Source organism: Macaca nemestrina, chromosome 2, assembly GCF_043159975.1.
Source record: "Macaca nemestrina isolate mMacNem1 chromosome 2, mMacNem.hap1, whole genome shotgun sequence".
In the NCBI taxonomy this organism is placed as follows: Eukaryota; Metazoa; Chordata; class Mammalia; order Primates; family Cercopithecidae; genus Macaca; species Macaca nemestrina.
The window spans coordinates 83191637-83211254 of NC_092126.1; the positions used below are offsets into that span (position 1 = coordinate 83191637).

The 19618-nt window shown below is 42.2% G+C and overlaps 1 protein-coding gene across 1 annotated transcript in view; it reads right to left on the reverse strand.

The window, feature by feature from the left end:
- Positions 1-19618, reverse strand: part of LOC105465811 (solute carrier family 7 member 14) — a 122586-nt gene that overhangs the window by 62627 nt on the left and 40341 nt on the right. The window contains exon 2 of the mRNA XM_011714439.3: positions 2978-3433. Within this exon, the coding sequence (XP_011712741.1) occupies positions 2978-3281 (304 nt within the window). The 5' untranslated portion in view covers positions 3282-3433. The remainder of the gene's footprint in view (positions 1-2977; positions 3434-19618) is intronic.

Here is a 19618-nt window from a genome sequence, read left to right on the forward strand (position 1 = left end):
ACCCTCAGGTGAGCCAGGTTTTAATTAAGACCAGGAGAAAAGGACCATGTATTAAAAAGGATGAAGACATAGGGGAGTTTGATTACTGTGGTATGGAGAAGCAGTGGGAAGTTTTGCCAAAGGTGAGGCAATATGTGATGATGATGTGAAAGTGGAAAGAAGACACTTGGAGCAGCACTTCCTTTAGTTTAGTGACCAACAATCACAAGAGTGAGAGGCCTGCTTGAAGAAACCTGCTATAAATATGCTAACATTGGCGTAAGTTATAATGTTTTGGTCCTGGCCTGGCTAGGGGCTCTGGGAGGATTCCAAATGGCCTCAGTGGCTAGATAAGTCAGTCATACAGTACAGAGAAGTGCTATGGATGGGGCAATAGGCGGAGAGGGGGAATCCTGTTTTAGGGAGAGGTAGGGTTTTTTCTTCTTGTGTTTGGTGCTGTGGTGAAGGCCTCAGTTACTGGGCAGGACCAGGGTCTTTAATGGAGGTAGGCTCGTGATGTGCTGGTAAAGGTTTAACAACTGACTCTCTGAACTATGGTAACAACAACAAACACATAGTCCCTTCATAGCTGATTCCAAGTTAACAACATGACATCATTGAATGTAAAGTTGGAAAGAGGTATGCACAATCAGTACTCTTGGCAGCTGGTGTGAGCTGGCTCCAGCATAACACAGGCTGGGCCAATCTCAGGCTCTCCATGTGAGCAGTGGAAAAGTCTAGATTATATACTGCCCATAAGCACTGTGATGGGGTAAGGGGCAGGCTCTGATTTACAGATGTAATATATCCTGTGAAGAATAAGACACAGGTAATTCATTCACAAAAATCACTGTGGTCTGGGAGACTGGGTCAAAATAGGATGAGATCTATTGAAAACTGTGTAGTCTTCATTAATCTGATGCATCGGCCCTGTGCCTTCCATGGAAACCTCTGAGTATATGGCTGCCTTTTGTCCTACTATCAACATTCTGTTCCACATGATAACACGTTTGGATCTAGAAACTCATGGTGAGTAAATTTCTCTGTCAAAAAAGTTTGGAGGTAATTGCTTTCACAGTAATAGAATTGCAAGTATTTCCAAAATTCATCCATGTGAATAATTTACTTTCATCGATAGGAGGGAAAACCCCTCAATTCTGAAGAAACCTCAACTATTAGGATATTCACGCTTGTGAGAGGATGACTTCAGGAGAGAAGGGGATAAATGGTAAAACCAACAGGAAAGAGAAGACAGGAGGTTAATAAACTCAGCTTATTTTCCTTATCAAATGAAAGAGACGTTAAATACAAACCAGCACACTTTCTGGTTTCATGTTTGTAGTCTGTGTTTTATGTGAAGACTATTCTACATGTATGACATTAATGTAGTGCTTTTCTTATGATGGCACTCATTGGTACACAGAATTCCCAATATAAGTTAGAATTCCTACTTCTCCTGAAATATTTGAAGAGACCAAGACATTCACTGTCCGTACATGGGTTGGCCCACATGATCTGCCACCCTAAAACCCAGAAAAGCCTCATGCTTTTGCAATGCAATCATCAAGAAGCAGGAGGTTTTCCTTTCTCAAGTTGTCCATTGGCCTACTCCAGCAATTCTGGGAAGATATTGTAGATCGCTACTCAAGAGAAGAGGAAGGAAAAGGAAAAGGCAGTAGGAGAGCCATTTCTACAAAGTATAGGCGTGTAAGTCCTGGCACCTTATTTTAAAAAATGAGTTTTATGATTCTTTCTCAAGGGGAGACAAGGAGCTGCTAGTGGACCTGTCACTGTGCAATATAAATCTGTGGAGGTGTTTGTGGCAGATGGCGCACCGTGATTCTCACAAGAGCTTTAAATCTCCTGGCCTGGCTTCCTTCTCCTTGGGGGCTCGATGCCAGTTTGAGGTTTATCAAATCCCAATCATATCAGATTTATTGACCTGTCATTTTGCTGCTCTGCCTATCTTTATTATTTGTATCTTAGCTGTATCCTTCCCCTCTCCCTCAAGAGGATTGACCTATCTTCCGGTGTAAAGGAGAGTTAAAATAAAAACAGAGCCATTAGAACATAACAGGGAATGAGAAGCTGGGAGATATATGAGAAGCAGAATAACTCTCTGTATTGAAAAAATAGGCAGGGAGCAGAGGCTAACGCTTGTAATCCGAGCACTTTGGGAGGCTGAGGCGGGCAGATCATCTCAGCCTCCCAAAGTGCGGGGTCAGGGTTACGAGACCAGCCTGGCCAACATGGTGAAACCCTGTCTCTACTACAAGTACAAAAATTAGCCAGGCGTGGTGGCATGCACCTTTAATCCCAGCTACTCAGGAGGCTGAAGCAGAAGAATTGCTTGAACCTGGGAGGTGGAGGTTGTAGTGAGCTGAGATCGCACTCCAGTCTGGGCGTCAGAGCAAAACTCTGTGTTTTTTTTGTTTTTGTTTTTGTTTTTAAAAAAACCCAGAAAGCAAAAAACAAAAAACAACAACAAAAAAGAAGGCCAGGCACGGTGGTTCATGCCTGTAATTCCAGCACTTTGGGAGGCCGAGGCAAGTGGATTAGTTGAAGTTAGGAGTTTGAGACCAGTCTGGCCAAAATGGTGAAACCCCGTCTCTACTAAAAATACAAAAATTAGCTGGGCATGGTGGCCGGCGCCTATAATCCCAGCTACTCAGAAGGCTGAAACAGGAGAATTGCTTGAACCCAGGAGGCAGAGGCGGAGGTTGCAGTGAGCTGAGATCACGCCACTGCACTCCAGCCTGGGCAACAGAGCAAGACTCCATCTCAAAAAAAAAAAAAAAAAAAAAAAAAAGGAAGCTACTATAATTAAGTCAAAACCTGGCCCTAACCTCTCTGGAAGTCAAGGCAAAAAAGAGCATTATGATCCACTTTTCTACCACTTCATACATCTCACCACTAAATACTCCGGAGAAGGGGGATGAGCAGTGACCAGGCTGGTAAGCACATTTTCCACAGTACTTCCTTGCATGGAGACACTTACCTGATAATATGGATGCGACGGCTGCAATGATGAAGGACACGATGACACCAGGTCCTGCCATTTCCTTGGCCACCAGGCCAGAGACCACATACATGCCAGTGCCCACACAGCTGCCAACGCCAAGAGAGATGAGGTCCACTGTGGTGAGCACCTGGGCTAGCTTAGTTCCATGTGCCGTGGTGGCCCCAGTTCCCTCTAGCATGGACTCCACTGGTTTGGTGCGTAGGATCCTGGAGTGCATTGCATACCAGGCAGCCCCCCACTGCACCCGCCGGGGGTCCAGTGAGGCGAGGAAGCCACTCATCTTGAGCGATAGGGGATGCAGTGAAGGCCAGCTGATGGAAGGGGGCTACAAAGCCTTAGTGGATGGTTCTGGAACTCATCTAGTGAACAGGGATCTCCCTTTTAGGAAAGGTCCAGAGGGACCCAGTGCAGCCTTCTCCTGGGCATGAATGTCTGCAGGAAAAACACAAGAAAGCAGAAGATGAGACTGAGTGAGAAACAAACCCTGACTTGGAGGGATGGTTGGAGGTTAATGTCCTGAACTGGTAGAACTGGTCTACCTGTGTGCTCATAACATGAAAGGGTTCCATGGTTCCACTCTCCTTGCTCTTCTCTACAGTCCTAAAGGACTGTCGGCACATGCACTGTGCTGCACGGTCATCCTGATGAGGATGGTCTGAGTTAGGGCTCTGCTACTTCCTGCTCTGTGGTCTTGGGTAAGCCACGTCTGTGTTTAGGTCTCAACTGTCCAATGGGACAATACAGTCTCTCTCTTAGTGTTGATGTGAAGATTAGATGAGCGACATCCATAAGGAGCTTAAGAAAATGCCTGGCATATGGAAAGTGCTCGTCCATCTCACCTCTACCTCTTACTTGACTCTGCCAACACTTGGTCTGTGATTCTTGGGCATATTTTGAGGGGACACGATATCTACATTTTTTAACATAAGGATGTAAAATTGATCCATGAGGCTCAAGAGGGGCCATGCCACCCCATGGGTTATTTTGGCACTTGGATCCCAAATGAAATAAAAAATGTTTTGGGGATTTTGTTTTAAACTCTCAAACATTGGAATGGTGGGGAGTACTCCTGGCATCTGGGGGGACCCTGAGATGTGAAATGTGTAGGGCATTATCACACAACTTTCAGATATTTTGCTTGACATTCCTGTAGATTAAAATCCTGGTTATGATAATCTGAGCCTGGAACCTCACTCTCTTTTACATATAAACTCATAGGATATTTTGGATAGCCTTAATACACAAGTAAATTGAATTTTCCGGTAATATAACTATAGAATAAATCAAAGGAAGATTATAATGTATTTAGTTTGGAACTTAAGAGGAGTTGTTTGCCCTTTCAGAAAACCAAGGCCCCTGTGGGAATGCCACCCATGGTATTGCATTTCTCACGCCGCACTCTGGAATAGCCTGCCATCTGGAACTGGCACGTTTGCGGTGATTTTTCACATATTGCAAGCATCTGACACAGTCATTTGGGTATGCCTGGGTATTTACACACTGAAATATGTTGTATATAGGTAGATTATCTATAATTTCACTTCAGGATACTAAAAGGAGGTATGACCAAGTGTTTATTATAAAAAGAGGTGTTGGATCTGATAGAGTTGAGAACTACAGTGTTAGGTAATTTCTAAAGTTTAGTAAATTATAAACTGCAAATATATGAAGCTACTTTCTTTGGAAGCCAGAAGCTGGAGGAAATTTATAAAAACTGTATAAAATTTATAAAACTCATAAATGTATAGAAATTTTGAAATATAGCCAGACATTGATTCCAAATACTGTACTGACAAGCTCAGGACATTTACATAATCAGTAAGTACCTGCCTACCTCATCTACTCAAAGTATTAATGAATACTAAGCACTTAATGTAGCACTTGTCTGCTTCTAAAGGCTTTTCAAACACTAATTAGAAGAATCCAGTGAAATGTGGCTGTTTGGTTCACAGGTTTGGGTGACAGCCCTTCTGGTTTAATTTTTTCCTAGCTTTGACAGTGTTGCTTCGTGCTGTGTTTTTATTCTTGACAACACCTTAGATATCACTATAGTTGGATAACACACCAGAGATATTTAACAGGCTAGAGTGTCTGCATTCCTCCCTTCCACCTCCCCTTCCTCCTCTCCTCTTTCTTCTTCTAAAGATTTTTGCATTGGTAAGAAAATATACCATATGTTTACCAGGAAGGCTGCTAGAACAACTGCTTTGGTTAAGGTCTTGTGGGGACATGAATCCATGTATCTATTTATTTCCACTCAGCCAGCATATAAGGAACACCTGTTATGTGCCAAGCATGGCGTGAGGCTTGTAGGTGCAAAGACATGGTCCCTGCTCTCATGGAGCTTGCAGCCTGGGACAAGGGATAGTGGATGCCCACATCACACTGGAAGTGAGAGGGTTTGTTTTTGTTTTTCCCTGAAAAGCTCGGTTTTAATTATTTCTCTTTTTACACAAACATCGCATATCTATTGCAGAAAAGTCAGACAATATAAACAACAAAAAACCACATGAGTAAATAAAATACCACCCAGCTAGCTACAACCTGATTTATATTCTTTCAGACCCTTTTCTATGTAACTACACAACTGTTTGAATGGACCTATATATGTGTGTGTGTGTTTTATATATGTTATTATATCGTTTATTCTGATTTGAAACTTTCTTGTTTTGCTCAACAATATGTTAGGATGTTTTCCCACATCAATAGTTACAGAAACATCATTTTAAATAACTGAATAGTAGCTTCACTATTGTGGCTTCAGTGTTTTTATTCAGAAAGTTGGCCTGCTGCTTTAGTTTTAATTCATCTATTCAGGAAACTATACAAAGCATCTTCTCTGTGTCAGCCCAGCCTTATGTAGCAGTTGCTGTGGTAAATGAGACATTCAAGGTCCTGCTGTCATGGTGCCGACATTTGGTGAGGAGGGAGGAGGCAATACATAGGTTGACAAATAAAATCAGTCAATTTCAGAGAGGGATAAAGACTGTGTTATGGGCTGAATCATGGCCCTCTAAATTAGCATGTTGGAGTCCTAGCCACCACACCTCAGAATGTGACCTTATATGGAAATAATATCATTATAGATGTAATTAGTTGGGGGAGGTCATACCAAAGTAGAATGGGCCCTTAGTCCATATGACTGACGTCTTTATAAAAAGGGGAAATTTGTATACAAAGTCACACACACAGGGAGTACAGACATGGGGGGTGATGCCTCTACAAGCAAAGGGAAGCTTCAGATTGCCGTGAAACCACCAGAAGTGAGAAAAGAGGCAGGGAAGCGATTCTTCCTCATAGCCCTAAGAAGCCAACACTGCTGATACCTTGATCTTGGATTTGTAGACTCCAGAATGGTGAGACAATACATTCCTATTGCTTAAGCCACCCGGTCCGTGGTATTAGGTTGGTACAAAAGTAATTGCAGTAAAGCACAAATTGCAAAAACCACAGTTACTTTTGCACCAACACAATACTTTGTTATGGTTGCCCTAGCAAATGTATTCCTCATAGAGCAAGGTAAGGAACAATTGTTTATATAAATATAAATATTCAATAATAAGTAAAATATATCTAAACTAGTATAGGCTTAAAGGAAATAAAATGGGGTGATTAAGGGGTGGGAAGGTCTCTGTGGACATGGCATTGGCTCCTGAGTGGTGCAAAGGGGCCAGTTGTACCAGGTGTCAGGGAAGTGCTCCTCACATTGTGGTTCAAGAGGGTAGAGCAGGTGTTTCATCTGCTGGGATCTAAGTGGGACTGGTATGGGGTAAGGAGGAGGATTTGAGTGTCGTGTGGACTAACTTAATCCTCATAACATAATTGCCTTTACAGATGAGGCAAAGTAGGCCAGGAGAGGGGCAGTCACTTACCCAGAGTCACCAGAGCCAGAGCTTGGCCCTGGGCTCCGCAGGGCTCTCTTGTTTGAGATGCACAGAGGTCAGACTGCCAAGGAGCTGGTCAGCCAAGATAAAAGGGCTGTGATTTTGATATTCAGTGCGGTGAGAAGCCCTCGGAGGCTTTTATTCAGGTGAGCAATATGAGAGGACTTACATTTCTAAAAGCTCATTGTAGCTGTCGCAGAATCTTAGGCCCCAGGACTCTTTAAGGCAGCCTGGGATGGATGTAAAAAGGCGAGGGGTGTGGACCTGCCGCAGCGGGGAGGCGGACAAGTAAGCAGAGATGTACAAGCCAGTGGGACTCTGCAGCCAGGGCAGTGCCTGCACATAGGACACTGTATGCAGGAAGGAGAAAAATTGTCAGCCGGCCCCAGGAGAGCCTCGCAAGCCATGTGCTGCTGGAATCGAGGAGACAGTCCCCATGGCAGGTTGTGGCTGTGGTAAATGCAGGTGGGCTTCATGCCCGCTTTTCAAGGGGTGGTGAATGGGTTTCCCGTCTTGAGACCCCTTGGCAGTGGCTCTCCATCTTGGGTGCACAATGGAAATGCCCAAGGATCTTTCAGCAACGCTGGTGCCTGTGCCCCACCCCAGAAATTCAAATGTAATTTGTCTGAAGTATGGCCTATATACAGGGGTTCTTTAAATGCCCCAGCTTATTCTAGTAACAGCTTATTCTAGCTGTTTTCCACAGGAGGCCACTAGTCTGACAGGTACTTCCTGTTTCCTTCCCTGGGCAGGTTGTGGGCCTCTTAACAGCTCTCCTCAGCAGGCAATGACTATGGATGCGGCACTGTCTGGAGATATCCCCTGGGCTACTTGTCCTGTTCAGCTTCATCAGAAACTCTCACAAGGACACCGAGAAACAAGCCAGCCTTGTCATGAAGGTGATGGCTTCTATTTGCACTTCGTATTCCTGGTAATTAGAAACCGTATTGAAAATGTGGAGAATCAACCAAAAGCAAAGGTTGAGGGTGGCAAGAATGCCCCCCGGTCCTATTCTCTTCACGTAATTCCCCTGAGCGCTTGCTTTATTGATGCAAACAGGGAGTTGGGACCATTTCCTTTCTTGGTAGGAAATTTACTGGAGAGAACAAAATATACAGAAGAAAACATGCTTCTAGGTGACTATTGGCAACATCCATATTCATTACCCCCAGATTATGTTAATCAAAGATAGTTTTGGAAGCTCATTGCTGTTGTCTTTCCAAGATGAGCAATAAATGTGTGTTGTGCTTTCTCTAGCACTTTAATTCAGGTTTCTCAAAATACTTCACAGCTATAACTAAGGAAGGCTTACAGGGCCTCTGCGACAAGAGAGTCATCATTGTGCTGCTTGCTGGCATGCCTGAGGGTTCAGTGGGCTCCAAGGATAATGATGGTAAAAGCAGGTTTGTTTCAGGATGCAAATAATTACAGTTTAGTAGTTCACTGAATGAGTAGGATTATCAAATTAGGTTAGAGACTGCCTTTGGAGGTGAGGAGAGGAAGGAAATGAAGGCTAACAAAACAGTAAACAGCCAAAAATCATTCCTGCCTGATTTTGCAAATATGCTAAGGGACTACAAAAATCCCCTCATGACACACCCGATGAGTAGTTGTCCAGCTTTTTCTGGAACATCTGGGCAGCAGGAAACATTGGCTGATAGAAGCAACCCTTTCACATGGTGGGACGGTTAGGATTGCTACAAAATTCTTTTAATTGATGTCCCCAGGAAAAATGAGGCTGCAGTTACAGTAAACATTGCCTATTTTCTGAGCCCCATCTGGTGACTGTGGGATCTGCGGACCCGCCTGAGGTCTCTGCCCACTCCTGTATCTAGGTCTTGGCTAACCCTCTCACCACCTCCCTGCTTTTGTTCCTCTGGGCTGAGCTCCTGGCTCTGGGTTAAGAACACAATTCAGGAACCAGGTTCCCTGCCTGCAAATTCTGGGTCTGCCTTTACTATCTAAGGGACCTTGGGCAAACCTCACTATGCATCAGTTTTGCCATCTGTAAAATGGGATCACAGTGGTACCTAGCTCACAGGGTTGTGGTGAGGAGTGGAAGAGCTAATACGTGTGGAGCTTTTAGTACCGTGCCTGGCATATAGTGCATGCTGTGGGAGCATTAGCCAGCATCACCCTGCTGTGGCCCCTGACACCAGGTGTTTTTGTTGTTGTTGTTGTTCCCTACTGCTGACACCCTTCTCACCACCTCCATCTCCTTAGACAGTGCTCAGAGGGCCTCTGGCCTGATGCCAAGTCCTTAATTAGGGCTTTTTTTCTGTTGAACCTCCCCTGGATTTCTCCTGGCTGCAGACTGTACACCCTGGTACTTCCACTCCAAGGGATTCTTATTTACCTTTCTCAAACTTGTGAAGAATGGCTTTTCTCTTTCCTGTTTTCCTTTATCTAAAGGGACCCTCTGGCATATTTGCTTAGGCCTTTGGATGTTATGCCTCCTCTCATTCTTCTATACCTTTGACTTTTTTCCCCAAGATGCACACATACCTTTGGGATGGCTAGACCATGGTACGTTCACCTTCAGTTACCACCCTATCCCTGAAAACATAACCCCTTCTGGCTTTTCTGCCTGTGACTTACTCTGGCTCACTCAGCTAGCGTAAGCTTTGATGGTGGATCCTCTCCTGAAGATCCCTCCTCTCCTCAGATCCCTTGCTTCTGTTGCTCTTCTACTCCTTCCAAGCTCACCGGATATGGCTTTATGTTTGCACCGCAACTGGGGATGTGCTTGCATGTCAGCCGCTCTGACTTTATACTACGTGGCCAGGTACAGGCCAGATGCGTCTTAATCTCAGGGTCTGCTCAGCTCTGACAGAACGCTCTAGTAAACTGAACTGAGATGTGTGTCCCAGTAACTCTCTTCTGTTGTCTGCAGTTTTGCTCTCTGTATCTATACAGATTAGAGTTAATCTGCTTATGGGATAAGTCTTCAAGTTTTTGAGAGCAACTAACATGTATCTTAGAGTCTTATCTTTCCTAGACTAAACATCCTTAATTTCTTCTGTGACCAACAGTGCCTCACATGTTATAGCTTCTAGATCAACCACATTCTGATTTGTACTTATTGAACAGGCTGCAACTTATCATGGTTGACAGTTTTGGACCATGACAGAGTGGTGAAGGAGATGTTTTTGATCCATCTGGCCCAGTGTGTGTGTGTGTATGTGCATGTGCACATGTGCACAAGCACGTGCCTCTTATATCATGCAATGTTGGTGCGTGACAAATTCACTCAGATGTACGATTGGCTTTAAAACCAGGGTTCCTGATTTTCAGATTGCTAATTTTTTCAGTTGTATCTTTGCTAAGTGTTTGATCAAACCCATTTCAAATATTTTTTGATCACCTACCATATTATTTAACGATGTGCTAGCCTGTTTATATTATATGTGGAGTCTCAGACACAACCAAATTTGTTTTACTTGGAATGTCTTTAAAGGGGAGTATGAATCCACAATGACTGCATATTTTAGCTATGCAAATAAGGTTGCACCAATTAAGCCTCCTTTTCATAGCTTGTTGTTTTTTTTCCGTTTGTTTCTAAAATGTTATTGAGTATATTAATCAGCTTTTGCTGTGGTAATAAACAACCCCAGATTTGAATATTACAATGGTGATGTTTGTCTCTTGCTGTGGCTCTACTCCAGACAGTGGATCGACTTTGGATCTTTTCCCCAATCTGGACTAGGGGTCTACTCCACAGGCCTTCTTATTTCCGGGATTCAGGCTGACGGAGCAATCACTATCTGATGCATGCTGCTCTTTCATGGCACAACTGGTGGAAATGTAAAATGTCTCTACTGCTTCTGCTGGGAACTGGCAGTTCCACTGACTTTCCATTAACTAAAGTAAGTCATACGACCAAGCCCGAAGTTAGTGGGGTGAGTCATAGAAGACAGGTGAGTCACATGGCACAGGGCGAAGTTGTACACTTTTCTTATAAAGGAAGATGTACGTCGTTTTGATTATATATCACTGACCCCTTACTATGCACTAGGCAAAGCAATTATATTTTTCTTCTGAGGCTGTTTTCTCTGAAATGGGCAGGTATCTGTACATCTGAGGTAGAAACTTGAAGACTCTGATGTGTTCATTTCTGTACTTCCACAATTAATTCTTTAAAGATATAAATAATGATTGCCTGTAAATAGGTAAATTAAAAATTCATCTGCTTCCAACACCAAGCAGAACAAAATAAAGGTAACCCGTTTAATTCTGTTTGCTTGAAATAATTCTTTAACAAAAAGCCTTATGAAAATAATTGACTTTACCTGGTCTGGGACAATATTTCTACTTACACAAATAGTTTCCCATTCTGCTCCCCTGTTTGTCAACACTCCAGGGTTGCGAATACTATCTGTATATATATTTGTTGGAAATTGTGGTGAAAACACTCTCAAGAGCATCTACTTGGAGAAGCAAGGAGGGGCTTGTTCAGAGATCGGTTACTCAGCGTTGAGATACCACGTTTCTCCTTCAATGCCCCAATCAGGACGGGCATCACAGTTTGACATCACCTTCTCCTGTCCTTTCCCATGGATCTCAGGTCTGGGGCCTCAGGTCTTTGCTTGGGGCCAGGTATCCTTGCGTGTGTGGCCACAGTCTGACATCACCTTCCACTCTTCTCCTGCGGATCAGGGTCTCCCAGGTCAGGGTCTCAGGTCTCTGCTTGGTGTCATGTGTTATTCATTGTATATATGATAATATGAACAAAACCAGAGTTCAGGAAATGAAAAACGCTTCATTAATCAGCTATTACTGGGAAACCTCTCTGTTAGAAGGGACAAATAACACCAAAAACCAGTTAATCCTTCTATGCCACCATAAAAGATTAAGAATTTGTATTAATCATTGCGAAAGTATTTAATGAGTTCCTAGTGTGTGTTTAGTTCAATGGTAGCTGTTATGGCCATAAAATAAATTACTGTAATCCACAGAATATCAGGAATTTAGGCACAAGACAGCTTCAGGGAGTGCAAGTGTCCTCTGCTTGTCCTTCCAGATCCACCCAGCAGCCCACTGGCTGTGTCCTGGGGAGCTGACAGGCTCTCTTGCCCTCTGGTTGGATTGGTCAATGGGAGGCACCAGCAGGTGATCAGGAGGATGGAAGAGAGGGAGGCCAGGTGTTTGTCCCTAGCTTCCCCTTGCCAGGTCACTGTGGGTTAGCTGTGGCTCCAGCCAGGTGGCCCTCTCCACATAGCCCTATCTCTCTCTGGTTCTGATAACTCTTTCTTTATCCTTGCTGTCATTTCAGGTAGAGGGTGGTACTCATGTTTCTAGCCCTTGGAACTGCATTTTGCCTCATGATTTCTCTACCCACTGCCCTTATCTTTATATATATTAACAGTTCTTTTCATTAACTTTCCTCAAAATACCAGACTTGAGTGTGCCATGTGCTTCCTGCTGGGATCCTGACTGATACATGGGTATATTCCGGGGCTGAGAATCATTCAGGAAATCAACCATACTTGCTGTGTCTACAGAGATACTGGGTTTGAAGTCAGAACACTGAGGTCTGGACTTTAACTCTGCTGTGTGACCTTGGGTTTGTATCTTAAAATCCCTGAGTGTCAGTTTTATTATCTGAAGTATAGGAGAAATAATAGTTACCTTGTAAACCTGTCGTGAGGATTTAATGAGATGATGCTTGAGGATGCAGTTTGGAAACCACAAAGCAACCTATAAGGGTAGGCATTGAAAATGTGACCTTGCCCCAAATGTAGCTAAGACACCGTAAGGGACTTGGTATTAGCAGAAGTAGATCATAAACTGTTTGCAATGCTTTGCTTACCAAAGAGGAAGAGGGAACCACTAAAGTTTAGAAAAACTTTGAATGGAAGACTGATATAACAATAGTTTTTCTGAGGCTCACATTTGGTTAGCCAGAAAAGTTAATTAGTTAGAACATATTTCCCAAGCCTTCCAGTTGCTTGGGGTTTAACTGCATACAAAAGTTATTGGGAAGTATGATGAGCCCATAGGTCATTTCTAAATACATGCAGATTTCCAAAATTAATACTGTGAAAAGCGAGAGCACTCTATCATTCCATGAGTATAGTGGGAATACTCTGTACTCATGAATCAGGAGACTGGAGGTTTTGACCCAGTCCTGTAGGACAAGCTATGATGAGACTTGAGTAAGCCACAGCTTGCTAAGGTTTCTATTTTCTCATTTAGAAAATGTTGATAAGGACTTTTTAATGCAACACTCAAAGTATACTCATGAGAGATGCAGAAGGTGGCTTTTTGCACAAAAATTCTGGTCTCCTCATCCCTAATGTGATTGTAGAGGCCATTCTGAAATGATGAGATCATATAATATTTGTATTGAGCTCATCCAGCCTGGCACCTTCATGCCATGCGTAATCTGAGCCCCCAGAAGACAATCTGCACCCACTCTGGCTGGATGCCCATCTCAGCATGTCCTTACACCCAAGATAGAACACTGACTGGACTCCTAAGATACTGAAGGAAATGGAAGCCTTTCTGGCAAAATAGAGAAATGCTATTACCTATCTCACAGAATTCCCTCCTATATTAGGTTCCTCTAGCTGATGCAACAAATGGCTACAAATTTAGTGGCCAAAAACAACAGATTTGATATTTTATAGCTCTGAGTCTGCAGGACTGTGTACCTTCTGGAAGTCCCAGGGGACAATCTATTTCCTTGCCTTTTCCAGCTTTTAGAATGTAGAGGTCACCTGCATTCCTTGACTTGTGGTTCTTTCCTTCTTCATAACCAGCGACATAGTATCTTCTCTCCTCTCTGATCCCCTGCTTCCCTCTTCTAAGGATCCTTGTAATTATATCAAATCTACTTTCTAATCCAGGATAATCTCCTCATCTCAAGATTCTTAACTTAATCACATCTGCAGAGTCTCCCTTTGTCATCGTCACAAATTCTGAAGATTAGAACATGGACATCTCTGGGGAGCATTATTCCATCTTCTAAGAACCACTCTTATCTTAGACATGTCTCTCTTCATATTTCTGTACTCTATGGCAAACTGCCACCTCTCTCATCTCTCTTTTCTTGAAAACACTCAGGTGAGCATTTATATGCTTTTGGAAAAATTCTGTCCCTAATTAAATAAAAACTTAACCTGAACTACATATACCTATTGTCTGTCAAGAATACTCATGGTAGAGTCATTCTCTCAGCTGCTTTCAGAGGAGCAGCTTCAGAGCCTGAGCACTGAAGTGGCTTATATGAGGCCGCACCCAAGTGATGGCAGGTGTCCTGACCTCCAAGCCAGTGCTTTCCATACTGCTCCATATTTAAGAAGGTGAATGCAGCAGCCTATATTTTCTCCATATAATGTTATCCCAGGCTTGGGATAATCTCCAGAGGAGAATTAGGCATTTGCCTAGTTGTCTATATGATCCTTCTAAACATATTTTTTCCTTGCAGGATCTGAGGGAAGAAAGATGACATAATCTTGAAAGTCTTCCTAGAGATTTGGCTTTAATAGGAATTTCCTTATCTTGATCTGGAAAAGCCCAATTCTAGCAGGAGTCTCCTAAATGAACTTGTTCACATTAGTATTAACAAGTTGGCCTCCCCAGGGTTGTGCAGGAAAGTCTTTAAGTGGATGCATCCTTGCAGCTACTCACTCTGGATATGCTAAACAGAGTTGTCCATCTGAGATCCTTCCTCCCAAGTCAATAACTGTGATTTGGATGACTGGCTTTGTGCCTCTGGGTTTGGAGCTTACATTTGAAATTACTTTTGTTTTCTCTGTTCTCTGTATCTTAACCCACAGCCAGGCTTCTCTTGTACTTTAGATTTTGCTCTTGTGGGGGCCGGCCACCTGTTTCTTTGAGATTTATTTCATTGCACCCAAAGGAAATTTCTATTATTAAAAGAGTCTGCAGTTTAAGTCCAATAATTCCAACTAGACCCTTCAAAATATCAAGAACTGCCATTTCATGTGATACAACAATAAATGGACAAGTATAACTTTATTTTTGTCGGTATAGGTTATTATACATGCTCCACAAATTTTCAATTCTCAACAAAGCCTGACTCCAACACACCCAGCCTCACTCTACTCTTGGCTTTACTGCTCTCAATACACACCATCTGCAGTGAATTTCTATAAATATGGAGCACCTAGTTAATGTCTGCACTGTGTGTGCAAAATGTAGAGGCAAAAAGAAGAAAAAGATAGCCCCCATCCTCCAGGAGCTCTCAGGCTGGCCTGCGAGATGGACACAAAGTGAGTGACCATCCAGTGTGATACAGGGAGGTCTCCCCACTGACTATAATGATTCCCACTTCTTAGCTCCTCTTTCTGTTTTCCTCACCTTTTTCTCTGAAGCTATTCACATTTCCATGTTCCTTTGGGACTCAGCTTATAACCCATCTCTCATTAAATGTGTGTTAACCACTTGAGCCTCCTCTTCTCTGATTTCCTATAGGACCCTCAACTCAACATGTATTCGTCAACTGCCTTGTGCAGATTGTTAAACACTTGAGAGCTAGGATCTCTTCTTAAAGCTCTCCAATGGCTTTGTATTGCAAATGAAATGAAATCTAAGGTCTTTACAATGTCCTCCAGGGCCCTACATAATCTGATGTCTACTTCATCTCTGAGTTCATCTCCTACCACCCTCCTTCTTGCTTCAGCCACACTGACTTCCTTTCCGTTCTTGAAATACATCAAGCTCTCTGTTGTCTCAGGGCCTTTGTACTTGTTTCCTCTATCTGGAATCTCTTGCCCCAAGTCTTTGCATGACCTACTCTTCATGCTTCCAGTCTCAGCTGACATGTCATATCTGCAGAGAGAGGTCCTCCCGGACCACCTGAGCTAAAAGTGGCCCTGGCCTCTCTGTGGTCTCTTGTACTCTTTTCCTCATTATCTACCTATGTACCTATCTGTGTATCTATCTATGTATCTATCTATCTGTGTATCTATCAGTCATCTATCTATCTATATCTGTTTACCATCTATATATCCATCTATTCACTTATTTACTTATTCATTTAGTTTTGAGTAATTTATCTTGATTTGACATTTATTTGTTGATATTTTCATGTCTGTCTCTTCCCTCTAGACTGCAAACTCCTTGAAGGTAGGAATTTTGTATCTAATTATATATAAATTATCTCTATTTAAAAAACCCTTTTATATTCCTTAAGTTAAGGGAAACACAAATTTAAAATCTACAATATCATATAGTATTTCCCCCTTATCTGCAGGGGCTACATTACAAGACCTCCCCAGCAGATGCTTGAAACTGCATATAGTACTGAATCTTATATATACTGAGTTTTTTCCTATATGTACATACCTGTGATGAAGTTTAATTAATAGATTAGGCACAGTAAGAGATTAACAACAATAACTAATATTAAAATAGGATAACTATAACAGTATTCTAGCATCACTACTATTGTACTTTGGGGCCAGTATTAAGTAAAATAAGGATGACTTGAACGCAAGCCATGTGATACAATGTACAGTCGATCTGATAACTGAGATGGCCACCAAGTGACTAAGTGGTGGGGCGGGGGGTAGTACAGAGTGTGGATATCTTGGACAAAGGAATGATTCATGTCCTGGGTGGGACAGAGTGGGATGGTGTGAGATTTCATTATGCTACTCAGAACAGCATGCAATTTAAAACTTATGAGTTGTTTGTTTCTGGAATTTTCCATCTTATATTTTTGGACCTCAGATGACCATACGTAATTGAAACCATGGAAAGCAAAATTGAGAATAAGGGAGGACTACCATAATATTAAAATATTAAAATTTAGTTAGATTTAGAGCTATACTTATTGATATAGAAGTTCCATGTAGCTCCTGGAGACCTCAGTCTTTTACTCAATCAGAGCAGTGAAAACCTCATAAATCATAGAGGATGCAACATAAAAGGTATATTTTTAATTTTTAGTTTGCTTCTTCTTCTTTTTTTTTTCATCTGGCAGGAAATTAGTTGAGACTTTTGACAGTCTGGGAATTTAAAACGTTTTTGGAAAAATAGAGATTTGCATTGCCCAGGAGTTCACTGTTCATTTCTAGCTTCTGGTGTCTCCTTTGAGGATGGTGCTGCACAGGCCCTCAGGGTACATTTTGGATCCATGGTCCAGAGAATTCTTCTCTGAGGCAGGTTCCTTTCCTATCATCATGTTTTTCCATTAGGAAATCTGAAAGCTAGGAGAACATCTTTCAGTGCTAACAGCCCTTGCTCACAAAAGAAGGCCAGATGTTGTTTGGTGACTTTTTAAATGAATATCCAGCCTACAAGCTATTCAACTGATGAGTGCTTGCTTCTAAATTGTTTAGTTAAAAGTTTTCCAGACTGCAAGCTCTTAAGTTTGAATGTATTCCTCATACAGCAAGGTAAGGAACAATTGTTTATGCAAATATAAATATTTAATAATATGTCAAAATATATCCATTGTCACTAATATTCAAGGAAATGCCAAGAAAAGGAGGTGTTTTCACTTATGGACATGGCAAAGATTGAAAAAATAAAAATACTCATTGCTAATGGGATGTCAAAGAAAGGATACATTCACACAGTGATAGTGGGAATATAAACTGATATAAATGTTTTTGGAAAGTAACTACATCATGTGGAAATAATCAGGTGCAGAAAAAGATTTATTTCAAGGGCATTAATTGCAATATTACTCACAGTGGTAAAAGTTGGAGACAACCTACTTTTCTCAATATGGTGACACAGTTAAATGGATTATGAGGCACTCAAAGAATAAAATATTAAGCAACTGCTAAAATATTGTTTAAAAAGAATACTTATTGGCCTGGTGCAGTGGTTCATGCCTGCAATCCCAGCACTTTGGGAAGCCAAGGTGGGAAGATCACTTGAGGCCAGGAGTTCAAGACCTGCCTGGACAGCATAGCAAGATCCTATCTCTACCAAGATAAAAAAATAAGGTGGCATGGTGACACAACTGTAGTCCTAGGTACTTAGAAGGCTGAGACAGGAGGATTGCTTGAGCCCAAGAGTTTGAGGCTGCAGTGAGCTGTGATTTACACCACTTTACTCAAGCCTGGGTGAAAGAGCAAGACCCTGTCTCTGAAAAAGTAATGTGTAATTACATGAGAAGTTACTCAGGATAAAGTAAAACAACTACAGCAATAAAAAATATGATTTAATTTTATTCTCTTCTAAAGGCAGTATGGTAAAATGTTAAAAATGGGGCATCTATGAGTGGTGGGATTAGGAATGATATCTATTAGGTTGGTGCAAGAGTAATTGCAATTAAAATTGCAAAAAACCGCAATTACTCTTGCACCAACCTAATATTTTTACCTTTTCTGTGGGGTCAGGATCTATTCCTTTAAAATCAGAAAAGAATTACATAACTAAAACCCCAAACAAAACACATAAGCTCCCAGAATAACGTGCATGCTCCTGTTCCTGACCATGCAGAAATATCCTCGGATTTTGTGGTTATGCTTCTACGCATCTCCATTATGGCGAACTGTTTTAGGGTCTGTACCCTCCACTGAATTAGATTTGCCTACATTATCATCAGCTTTCTTTTCATTTTGGAGATACAATTTTTTAGGCCTAGGGAAAGCTCTTACTTGGTTACAGAATCAGCTTTAAAACAGCAGAATCCAGTCACCAGGAGCCAAAAGACAGGATTCTCCCAGTTGCTACACAAAGCTGGAGCCAACATCCTTACTGGAAAGATGGAATCTGCCCTGAAGCAAAGACCTCAGTTCCCTGACGTTGGTTTCTAATAGCTTGGTTTTCTTTCTCCTCTCATCGACTCTCCCAGAGGCAACTAATTATGTTAATTTCATGGACTGTCCTAAGAATTCTAATTATTCTCAACAGGTCCATCTCCCAAAACTAGCAAGTAAAAGCACCCACCAGCACCAGGCCACACTATAGCTACTCTCTCCCGGACTGTGTCCGCTCTCTCACAGCTTGTCAACCATTGGCCTTCCCCATTCTGCCTCTTGCATGTCCCTTGCCACTACAACTCCTTTTGCTGAGGTCATCAACAGCTTCCATTCTGCTAAATCCAATGAACATATTTCAAGCCTTCATCTCTCTCACTTGGCCCATCTGAAGCACTCAGCAGTGTTGTTCAAGTCCTCCTTCTCAAAAAGATTTGGATTTTGTCTCACAGCAGTGAAAGCCATGGGTTGTGTGTGCATGTCCACATGCAAGGTTGATGGTGACCTCATATCATTCTTTTAGGAATAAGCTATTCTGATTTTTTCTTCTTTAGTACAATATAAGAAGATTTTAAAAGATCTTCAGAAGGACATGTCCTTTAGAAGATTTTTAATGCTGCTACATTTTCAGTCCTTAACATGGTTTCTACTACTAGATGAAATCACAGAGTGATATTTAGATGTGAGTATGCGGAGGACGGTGTGAGTCATCATCAAGAAACCAGTTTGCCATGATGCCTGGAATGTCTTTATTGAAAAAGTGATTTAGAAGGGAAAAAAAGAGGTTCAACCTGAAAAAGAAATGGGAAACTCTGCTCAACAAACTTGAACAAGAATAAAAATATTCCTCAAGGCAGAGGGCTAGATGGTTTATAAACTTTCAGGTCTAGCTGGACCGTTGGGTCATCTTTGCTCTTTGAGTCACGTGTGGGATTGACCTGTCTGAGACAGTCCCTCTCTCTGAGATCTGAAGCTCAGGTTGATGACATAAAATCCCTGTGCCAAGCCAGTCTGCTGGACCTGCTGCCATTGTTTTACGCCTCCTCCAG